At 40.2% G+C, this 12,098-nt stretch overlaps 1 protein-coding gene across 1 annotated transcript; it reads left to right on the forward strand.

Annotated features, from left to right (window-relative positions):
• Positions 1-747: 747 nt before the first annotated feature.
• LOC106839857 (kelch repeat and BTB domain-containing protein 6) lies at positions 748-11,748 on the forward strand. Its single transcript, XM_070480858.1, has one exon. The coding sequence runs from the start codon at positions 3,525-3,527 to the stop codon at positions 5,532-5,534; it is 2,010 nt and encodes a 669-aa protein (XP_070336959.1). The 5' UTR covers positions 748-3,524; the 3' UTR covers positions 5,535-11,748.
• Positions 11,749-12,098: the final 350 nt, after the last annotated feature.

Raw genomic sequence — 12,098 nt, forward strand, 5'->3', positions numbered from 1 at the left:
ACCTACGTACTGCTCATCAAGCCATGGGGTGGCAGGCTTCCCACATATAATAATGGAGGTTAAGATGGGCACAGAGTTTAGGTTAGGGCCAGTCTTCCTCAGCAAAAAGAGGAGGATTGGTGGTGGATGTTAGCTCAGGGATAATCTTTCTCAAAAAAAACCAAAAAACAAAAAAAAAAACCACCAAACAAGTAAGGAAATTGATTTTACTCAAATTATTGCAGGATGGAGAAGGGCTCAGATCCAAAGGCAGGTGGTTCTGCCTTAGACTTTTATGGAGAGGAGTTAGACAAGTTATAGGTGGAGTGGTTTACAGTTAGGATTGCTTTTGTAACCAGGGAAAGTCTCAAGCAGTCAGCTGAATAGGAAATGTTTATCTTTGTGTCTAGCTAGTTTGGGCAGGCTTCTCGTCTCAGTTAATCATTCATGAGACAAAGGACTGGAAATTAGAGACCCTGCGTCTGGCCTTGTTGGCAGGTTCAGGCACAAATGGAAAGGTGTGTATTTAACCTTCTCCCAGGTAAATAAGGGGGTCATCTGTGAGTCTTATCATGAGAAAGAGTGGACAGTGACTCTTATCCAAGACATATGGGAAAAGGTGGTTTGTTGTGGTAAGCTATTTCCAACACAATAGGGTGGGGAGATTTGAGGGGGAAGGTTGAGGGATTTCTTTTTTTTTTTTTTAAAGATTGGCACCTGAGCTAACATCTGTTGCCAATCTTATTATTTTTTTCTTCTTCTTCTCCCTGAAGTCCCCCAGTACATAGCTGTATATTGTAGTTGTGGGTCCTTCTGGTTGTGCTATGTGGGCCCCCACTTCAGCACGGCCTGATGAGTGGTGCCATGTTCGCCCCGAGGAACCGAACCAGCAAAACCCTGGGTCACCGAAGCGGAGCGTGCAAACTTAACCACTCGGCCATGGGGCCAGCCCCCCGAGGGATTTCTTAATTATTACTGTTTTCCTGGAGCACAGGGGTTAGGTAAAGTTCAACACTGTCAGTTTCAAGGTTAATTTTTTTTTCCATTATGATTCAGTTGTTTTGCTAACATTTGTTGAAAAGACTTTCCTTTCCCCGTTGAATTGGTTGCTGCCAATGCTATATTTCTAAAATTAAAACTTTAATTACTCAGTTGCGTTAGCCGCATTTCAAGTATTTAAGAGCGACAGGTGACTCATGGCTGCCATATTGGATAGCACAGATATAGAACATTTTCATCACAGAAAATTCTGTTGAACAATACTGCCGTACGCCTTACAGCACAGTGTCTAATAAATATTTCACATTTTTTGAAAAGCAGTCTAAAATAACACTTAAAGGCATATATGAGAAAATTAAAACTAAATAAGCACAATTCATTTTGAGGACTTTATACTGAGACAATGTTGATAAATACAAATATAAAACACTTTTGTAAAGCATAGACTAGACTAGAGTAATTCAAGGGATGTTTGGGCATGTATGACGATGAGCTGTTAAGATCCTATGCAGTACAAGGTCTCTTTGTTGAAACGTGTTTATTTAAAATCCTCTTTAATAGCTACAGTTCCAGAATCTTCAGCTGATTTTGGGATGGTAGTGAAAGGAGCTATATTGGACTAGTTATAAACATATTATGAGATTAATGAAAATACTTTAGTACCATTTTCCAAACATGAAATACTGACTTTGTGAGACCACCAAAACATCTATTTATAATCCTGATTTGTACATTTGAGACAACCCACGCATACCGCTTTCTGAGACTACAATTTAATGGCCCTGCAGATATTGCTGAATGCTTAAAATATTATCATATCCCTCAGAATTTTCCCAGAGAGGCAAGTTTAAAATCTGTAAGCTCTAAAATCCAAAACACTGACAACACCAAACCCTACAGAAGATGCGAAACAATAGGAACGCTCATTAATTGCTGGTGAGAATGCAAAACAGTACAGCCACCACTTTGGAAAACATTTTGGCAATTCCTTACAAAGCTAAACATAGTCTTACCATAGAATCCAGCAGTCAGACTCCGTAGTATTTATCAAATGAGTTGAAAACTTACTTCCACACAAAAATCAGCATGTGAGTGTTTACAGCAGCTTTATTCATAATTGCAAAAATTCAAAGCAAACAAAATATCATTCAGTGGGAGAATGGATGAGTAAACTGTAGTATAGCCATACAATGGAATATTATTCAATGACGAAAAGAAATGAGCTATTGAGCCATGAAAAGACATGGAAGAACCTGAAATGAATATTGCTAAGTGAAAGAAGGTATCTTAAAAGGCTCACACTGTACGATTCCAACTATATGACATTCTGGAAAACATAAAACTACATAGACTGTAACATCAGTGGTTCCCAGGCGTTGGAAGGGGGGATGATGAGGAAGCAGAAACAGAACACAGAGGCTTTTTAGAGCAGTGAAACTATCTGTATGTTACTGTAATGATGGACGCATGACATTATGCATTTTTCAAAACTCATAGAACCATATAATATAGTGAGCCTTAATATAAACTATGCACTTTAATAATAATGTATAAGTTCATCACTTGTAACAAATGCATACTCTAAGGCAAGATGTTAATAGGGGAAACTGAGAGGGTGGAGTATATGGGAGCTCCTGGTAACTTCCAGCTGGATTTCCCAGTAAACCTAAAACTGAGCTTAAAGATAAAATCTATTAAAACAAAACAAAACTTAAAGGGAAGTCTGCAGAAACCTGCAGGGTTTTAGCATTTTTCTTACAGTCTCATGATTTCTAATGAGCGAGTGCTTCATTTTTCATAAAAAGCTAAAACTTACTGAACGTTTATATTATAGGTACTGCGTAAGTACTTTATTCTACTAATCAAATATTTATTCAGAGCATCCTATATATCCTATGCGATTTATCTCATTTAATCTTCACACAACGTTATGAAATACTGTTATTCACATTTCAAAAAACAGGAGACCGTTCTGAAAGAGAAATCGAACAATTAATAAATACTAGAACGGGCGGCTACTCCGGATTCCAAATCCAGAGTTCTAAACCATAAAACCAAATCGAACCAAACTAGCGATTTCTAATTCCATCGGCGGAAACAATAAACGGCCGATAAATCTCGCGATATTATTGAAACTACTACTCCCGACATGCAATGTGGCTTCGGTCCCTCAACCTACGCCGGTGAGTCTGGAGGGCCCCGGCATGCCTCGAGGTGGTGAAGGCAACCTGGGAGCCGTAGTTCTCCTGGACGCCTACCAGCGTTGCCAGCGCGGCGGTGGCGGCTCTGTGGGTTCTACCTGCAGGTCTTGCGAGGGCGAGTGGAGGCGGAGAAAGGGCGCAGAACTGGAACAGGGTGAGTCAGGCACGGTCTACGTGGTAAGGGAGGCGGTACCGAGGTATAGGGCTGACTTAAATAAATGGACCTGTGCTGCCGTCTCTCCGGAGATACCGCGGTCGTAGCGCCAGCGAGAGCAGGGTGAGGAGGAGCCCGAGCCTGATCCTTGCACCCGTTCTCGCCGTCGGCACCCCGCCGCCATCTCCACCATGCAGTCCCGGGAAGAAGCTCCGCGTTCTCGCCGCCTCGCTAGTCCCCGCGGTGGGAAGCGGCCCAAGAGGATTCACAAACCCTCGGTTTCGGCTTTTTTCACGGGCCCGGAGGAGCTGAAGGACGCGGCCCATTCTGCAGCCCTGCTGGCACAGCTCAAGTCCTTCTACGACGCGCGGCTGCTGTGTGATGTGACCATCGAGGTGGTGACACCTGGCAGCGGGCCTGGCACGGGACGCCTCTTCCCCTGCAACCGCAACGTGCTGGCTGCCGCGTGTCCCTACTTCAAGAGCATGTTCACCGGCGGCATGTACGAGAGCCACCAGACGAACGTGACCATGCACGATGTGGATGCCGAGTCCTTCGAGGTCTTGGTCGACTACTGCTACACAGGTCGCGTGTCCCTGAGTGAAGCCAACGTGGAGCGCCTTTACGCGGCCTCCGACATGCTACAGCTGGAATATGTGCGGGAAGCCTGTGCCTCCTTCCTAGCCCGCCGCCTAGATCTGGCCAACTGCACCGCCATCTTTAAGTTTGCTGATGCTTTTGGGCATCGCAAGCTGCGGTCACAGGCCCAGTCCTTTATAGCTCACAACTTCAAGCAGCTCAGCCAGATGGGTTCGATTCGGGAGGAGAGTCTGGCAGATCTGACCTTGGCCCAGCTGTTGACTGTCCTGCGCCTGGATTGTCTAAACATAGAGCACGAGCAGACTGTGTGTCACGTAGCGGTACAGTGGTTGGAGGCGGCTCCCAAGGAGCGCGGGCCGAGCGCTGCAGAAGTGTTCAAGTGTGTCCGCTGGACACACTTCACTGATGAAGATCAAGATTACCTGGAAGGGCTGTTGACCAAGCCCATTGTGAAGAAGTACTGTCTGGACCTTATTGAAGCGGCCCTGCAGATGCGATACGGTGACATGTTGTACAAGTCTCTGGTGCCAAAGCCAGAGAGCAGCAGCGGCTCTGTTGTGTCCACAGCAGAAAATCCAGCCCAGAGGCTGGGCGTGTGTGCCAAGGAGATGGTGATCTTCTTTGGACATCCCCGAGATCCCTTTCTGTGCTGTGACCCGTACACGGGAGATATTTACAAAGTGCCATCTCCTTTGACCTGCCTTGCTCACACTAGAACTGTCACCACCTTAGCTGTCTGTGTCTCTCCAGACCATGACATCTATCTAGCTGCCCAGCCCAGGAAGGACCTCTGGGTGTATAAGCCAGCCCAGAATAGTTGGCAGCAACTTGCGGACCGCTTGCTCTGCCGTGAGGGCATGGATGTGGCATACCTCAATGGCTACATTTACATTTTGGGTGGGCGAGACCCTATTACTGGAGTTAAGCTGAAGGAAGTGGAATGCTACAGCGTTCAGAGGAACCAGTGGGCACTGGTGGCTCCACTACCCCATTCTTTTATATCCTTTGACCTGATGGTAATTCAGAACTATCTTTATGCTCTCAACAGTAAGCGCATGTTCTGCTATGATCCTAGCCATAATATGTGGCTGAAGTGTGTTTCTCTTAAGCGCAATGACTTTCAGGAAGCCTGTGTCTTCAATGATGAGATCTATTGTATCTGTGACATCCCGGTCATGAAGGTCTATAACCCAGCCAGGGGAGAATGGAGGCAGATTAATAACATTCCCTTGGTGTCAGAGACCAACAACTACCGAATTATCAATCACGGCCAAAAATTGTTGCTGATCACCTCGCGCACCCCACAGTGGAAGAAGAACCGGGTGACTGTGTATGAATATGACAGTAGGGGAGACCAGTGGATTAATATAGGTACCACATTAGGCCTCTTCCAGTTTGATTCTAACTTTTTCTGCCTCTCAGCTCGTGTTTATCCTTCCTGCCTTGAATCTGGTCAGAGTTTCCTCACTGAGGAGGAGGATGTGCCGAGTGAGTCTAGCACTGAATGGGATTTAGGTGGATTCAGTGAGCTGGACTCCGAGTCGGGAAGTTCAAGTTCTTTATCTGATGATGATTTGTGGGTACAGGTAGCACCTCAGTGAAATGCATAAGATCAGCAGTGTTTGTTGGAGATAAGCTGAAACACTAGATGTTTTTACTGCTTTGGAAAATATGTTAAAGAGATACTTTTTCCCTTGGCTGGGAAAAAAAGTTGATTTCAGGTTTGGTTTAGAAAGGGTGTTGTTTGAAATGCTGATGTAATTTAGTGTTACAGAATTTAAACACTCAAAGAAATCAACCTATTTAATAATTTACTGTTCTAAAAGTCTAGTATTGAGTTGATTGTTTAGTATGTTTTGTTTGATTACACTAATTTAGTCTTCTCTTATTAAATCTGCCATTCAGTTGAGTGCCACAAGTATTGTAGCTTGAATTTTAATTTTTATAATAGAAAACCAATTGGACAGGAATTACTAGATAGGGTTTTGAAAGAATCTGTTTTCCTTCAGAACAGTGTAGTAGAGTTCCAAAACTTTTAACTAGTGGGTTTTTACAAATTGTGTTCTAACATAAATATAGTTTGGTACGTTTTAGTTTAATTTCCTCCCCTTTTATGAAGAAAAAAAGTGCATACTGAATGGTGATTTTATTTTTAGTGATATACAGAATGGCTCTAATCTCACTGAAAGTAGAAAAAACAAAACAAAAACAGGAGCCTACTGTTTTAAAAGAACTTTCAGTTTTAAATTTGTAATATAAAATGCGTATTTACAAATAGTGACCAATTTTCCGTTTAAAAAAGTCCATTCTGGTAGTATCACCAATCTTCTAAAAACCTTAAAAAAACGAACAAACTGTAACTCGCTTTGTAAGTTCATGTTTTTGATCTGTACTTGATATATACGTTATTGAATCAGAGGAATAATCCTTTTTTCCACTGGACATGATTGTGTAAATTTTTATCCATTGTCTTAAAAAGTTTATGTGATTCTTAAAATATTTTGGCTGTACAGTTTTGGTGTTCATCTTAGAAGATTCATCACCAAGATATGATTCTTTACTGTCTTGTGAGGTAATATTGATTTTGAAAATATGTATAAGCTAAGAACAGTATTTTATTGAAATCAGTAGTTATTGTGTCTATCAACTATAAAATCAAGTGCCAGCAAAGAACTTTAAAACTTTAAATTGTGTATAGAACTGTTTTGTGTAGCACTGAAATATTCTGTCAGTTTTGTAAGTCACTAAATGTTATCAGCTTAAAGGTATTTTTGTATTAAAAGTTTACAGTTAAATAACATAGGATGATGATGGCATTTGGGGCCAGTAGTGAAAGTCTATTTCGTCTAAAATATTTCCCTAAGCGGTACCTATGGCTATTTTATTATGGTATTTGTATCTGTTCTGTGTTTCTGTGTGAACCATGCTCCAGTCTTTGTTTCTGTCTCAGTATGTAAGGGAAAGTCCAGAAATAGAGACTAAATCACACAAAACTGACATTGTTAAATACAAGAAAATATAGCTGCTTACCTCTTTGAGGGTTTACTAGATAGAGTGGTCATGATACATGTACATGATAAATGACCAGATGCTTATGGTGTATTTTCCTATACACACTTAGAATGATCTTCCTGAATCTTCATTCAGTGATCTGCTAATTCCTCTTCTGTGTTTATTCTCTAGTGACAGAATGCTAACCTCTCTCACACCCTGGCAGAGTACAGACGAATGTGCTCTCAGGTGGGGAGCTGAATTTTTGAATGAAATACCACAGGATGAAAATGGAGACAGGGAGACACAAAAGGTAAAAGATAAAAAAGGTCGTCTTAGCCATTTTGGTTGGCCATTTGAAGATTCTACAAAACATTCCTGTTTAATGTTTTTAGTGAAAGAAGATGCTTATCCTAGAAGTACGTGTTTCCTCAAAAGGGCTGACATGCTTTTAGTGGCCTAAAGCTAAATTTTGTTCCATTTGACATCAGGGTTGTGATAAGCACTGTACTTAACACAAAGCTGTTTCTCAATAGTGTTGTTCTGGGACCAACGTTTTCTTCATCACTAACTTTTTGTGGGTAGCTTTTTGTTTTGTCAGGTTGAAGTAGGACAGTGCTGATCTTAACCAGATTATCCATCTGCAGAATTGAGGTATGCAACAGATTTATAAAAGACGAACTCTCCAATGGTCATTTTCAACCTTCGGGTTAAAGCCTAAGCTAAATAGTAGTAATATCTTGGTTTAAAGAAGTTTTCTTGGAAAGAATTTTGGTTTTGTGATATATTTGTGAATTAGAGAATAGATGTTAATCATTATTTTATAGATAAGTGATTTGTATGTGATTAGTTACAAATAAAACTGGTACTAGAACCCAGACTTGCTGACTTTTTAATTCAGTGTTTCTGCTATATGTATAAAGCTCTTGCTGGTGCAGTGAATGACACTGCTAGCGTTGTTGAAATCCCTTCTCGACAGGGAAGCACCCTTGTCACAATTTTCCAGTTAATCAGCACATCTTTTAGCTCAACAATGATTCCAGGACTATTTGTAAGATTTATAATGACCTTAATTATCTTTTGTATCTGTTCCTATAGACTGAAAGCTCAAAGAACCCTAATTTTTGCAAGTTCTTTTACATTCAAATGATAAGTGGTATTAGGGTTTCCAAAAGGATAAAGTAAAAAATTAATTTACCAATTGGCTTGTCTAAATATGGATTAATTATTGAAATTAAGGTATAATAGGTCTTTTCATTGTTTTTAGTTGAGATGGAATTTAAAAAATTTTGTACCTGATCTTGTTGAGAGTCCGGGGAACGCTTTTGATCCATTCACAAGAAAAAGGCAAATATTCATAATTTTATAATTTCAGGGATGTTATGACCTTTCTGAAGCTATCAGACCCAAGGAAAGAGCACCTGGGACAGTCTGTCTTTCCTGTACCTGCTTACAAATTTCAACACACTTTTCATCAGTCTAACTTTAAAGGAACATTCATTATAGCAGATATGATAAAGTGGGGAAGTATTAGGAGGCAAAATTATTCATAGAAAATGTGACTGTCAGAAACCCGAGAGAATTAATGTTATTTTTAGAACCAATGAGAGGGTTCAATATATACAAACCAATTTTTTTAATATAATTAAAAACAGAAGATACTGTTTGCAGAAGCTCCCAAACATCAGAGTACCGTGGAGGCAATCGGTTTTGTGCAGAATAGGGAGAAAGACCCTGTCCTTAACCCTGAGCAGTTTGTCACCCGGGTCTGTTTCATCAGACTTCCATTCTTCACGTCATTAACCTTGAGGGCTCAGCGTGGCCCAAGGCACAGGGAGAGTAGGGAACAGATAGCATTGCATAACATTTCATCTATATCTAGGACATTTTCTCCTAAAACAACCTTGTCTGGGAAGTCATCTCTAATGGAGTCAGCCTTTTACATTCTCACCTCCAAAGCTAAAATGCTGCTTAAAACCACCATATCTCAATCAGAAATATTCTTCTGGGGCAAACCATTTGTCAATTCTGGGAAAACTAGCTAAAAAGGACTTTATGTAAATGTCAGGTAAAGTATTCTTCCACAACAGGTATGTTTGTGCCTTAAAGAGGAGAGCCAGGACTCTGAGTTGTAAGCAATATTACCTTAATTTAGATCATCTTAAGAAAATAAAATAGAATTTTTTTGTAGCTGAAAAGTCCAGCAGTGGCATTCACTTCAGGCGCAGCCTGAGCCAGAGTTTTAGTGTCTTCAGATCTTTCTTTGTATGGTGAAGATACCATGGGGTAATGTTTTCTCTCACTTTGTGCATTGCTTAGAATATAGGTGTGGTTGTATGTAACAGAGACCCAAGAGTTGTGTAAATAAGAAGTTTCTCATATAAAAGTCCAATCTGTTAGGTTGCCCCTTATCTAGAAAGTGGAGTGAGACCCAGCCTTTTCTGTTTTCCTGTTCTGCTACCCTTAGGGTGTTGTTATGCTCCAAGCTGCTTCACCCTCTTGTCCATATGCCAGGAAAGGAGGAAGGGGGAGGGGAGGGGATGACCCTTCCTTGTGAGGAAAGTTGTGCACGTCACTTGCAGTCCTATGACATTGACTAGATCTTAACTACATGACCATACCTATACCTAGCTGCAAGGATAAGGAAAGGTAGTCTTTATTCTGAGTCGACATGTATCTAGTTAAAATTCAGAGGTTCTTGTAGAATGGGGGAGAAAGGCTATTAGGTTAGATAGTGATCCCTGACACATCTCAGGCCAGATTTTATCACATAGGAGCCAAAATGATAACAATGGGGAGGGGGGCGGGGGGGGGGGGTTGGGTCTCAAGTGTTACTGCAGTCGACACCACATGGGCTAGGCCTCCCATCCCAGAGAGGCTTGCTACCTTCCTGAGCTCTTGCTGCTGCTCTGTACAGAAAAGGCAAAGGCACTTCATCTTGTTTTGATTAAAGCTTCATAGACTGAGTGTGTAGTGGCTATCCTGGATCATGAGCCAAAGTTTAGTCTTGACATTATATTACGGAACATTCCAACTTCCTAATAAGAAAGAAAAAACCACTGAAAATGGCTCTCTATAATCAATGGCAGTATTAACTATCTTAAACAACAAATGTTGCTTCTGTTAAAAAAATGAGATACCAGAATTATCTGATAAACTGGATATTTCTTAGAGCAAACTAGGCTATTTAGCAACATTCTAGCATTTTCTGTGCCTGGATCATCTTTGCAGTGCTGTGTGAATGTAATCTACTCCTCTCCCCCTCTGTTGAAACCCAGAGTATTAGCTACAATAGTCTATTTGAAATTTAGTTTCTTGCTGAATGCTTGTTCTGACTTCAGGTTAATCATAGTTTATTCAGTGTACACATAGAGTGTCACTTTTTGTGTTTGTGAAAACTACAAAACAGCTGCCAGAGAACATTTTGAATAATTGCTTCTATCAAGTATGTGAAATAACTTTTATCATTATAATTTTCATTACAAATACCAGTGATCATTTAAAAACACAAACAACACTTATTTTCATATAGAACCCTAACCTCTGCCAGCAAATGAAAAGTAATACTTTAGTTAGTGGTTTCTATTCCCGCCTTAATAAAGACTGTAAGACTCCATTCTCTATTTTACTTCTACTAAATCTCGTATAAGCTTAAAGACAAGGTTTTTGATATAGGCTGTGACTGTGACCTTCTCCATATTCTGTACTAGATACTGCTTGTTCAGTCTCAAGGTCCCATTACTTTCTTTCTTTACTTTCACGGTCTTCTCACGTGCTGGAATTATTCAGTTTATTTGTCTGTTTACTCTTTATTCTATATCTTCTGCACTAGAATATGTACTCCATCATGGAAGGACCATGTCTATCTTTTCTACAGCTCCTAACATAGGACCAGGCACAGCATTGGTGTTCAATGAATATTTGTTGAACAAGGAAATAAATGGATTTGGTGCTTGTTTGCATTTACATGAGAAACATTTGCATTTATAGCTCTCATCTTTTTGTCAATTTTCCAGCTTTGAGGGGAGAGCTATTATTAAACTCTTTTGTCTGGTTGTCATAGCAACCCACTGGCCTCCCGAGCTACAGGTTATTTCTAATGGGCATATTCTGCCAGACAACCATGCACACAGTGTTTTCAATTATGGAATAATGATGCTATTATAAATCACATTTCTCACATGATGTATTTATCTTTTATTAAGATGGTGGAGAACTAGAAAGGAAATAAATCTGTTCAAACCAATAAAAGCTAGGGGAAATGAAGCAATATGACACACATCTCTATTTCCAACTCTCATATTTCCTCCAAGTTCTCCACCTTTCCACAAGCATCTGTGAATTCAATTAGGTTTTTTGTCCAAGTTGTTAAGGAAGTTTTGAAAGGTAGTTGGTACAAAACAAACTCTAAAGAGCTCTGTTACAGCTTAAATAATTTCTCCTCCTTGCTTGTTTCCTAAACTTCATGTTAAATTAGCAAATAATAATAGTTTTATAAAAATTGAGATTTGCGCTGAAAAGATCCAAAATCATGTACTTCCAACCCTACTTCCTTCTGCTTACATTTTAGTGGCAGGAGCTGAGAAGGGTTGTAAACTGAGTTAGTCAACATAGAAAATTCATTATTATCAGTTCAACAAAACAGGGTTTATCTGGGCCATTCAACCAGGCATGAGTATTGTTTTTAAAGGCAGAGTCTGTTTTCTAATGGTGGATACTTGTATGTTATGCTGCATTTTCTCTTCTGTAAGTTTTGGTCACATGTTCTAGGGAGAGTCAGGCAGCACCCAGTTGTAAGGTAAATCTCACAATAAATACTTGACCCTTTCTCTGTGCAGTTCTGAATGCTTTTCTCATACATAGGCTTGTAATACTCATCAGTAAACAGCCCCATAACCTTATCTGAAAGAAGTTATATTGTAATTAGCTTACCTCCTGGGCTTTGACATTTTAAAAGCAGTAGTTGTTTCAATACGTTCAATAATCTTCAATAAATAATATACAATGGGGACACTGTCAAGAGGACAGAAAAAGATAAAGAGGGACGGTATAGCATGTAGTGTTAAGGTCGCAGATTTTGGTACCAGAACCCCTGGGGTGTTTTGATTTACGTGTTTGGTAACAACTTCATGTAAGTCTTCTAGAAATTTCCATGCATTTTCAGTCTTTTAAGT

The sequence above is a fragment of the Equus asinus genome, chromosome 11 (genome assembly GCF_041296235.1).
Source record: "Equus asinus isolate D_3611 breed Donkey chromosome 11, EquAss-T2T_v2, whole genome shotgun sequence".
NCBI classification, from domain to species: Eukaryota; Metazoa; Chordata; class Mammalia; order Perissodactyla; family Equidae; genus Equus; species Equus asinus.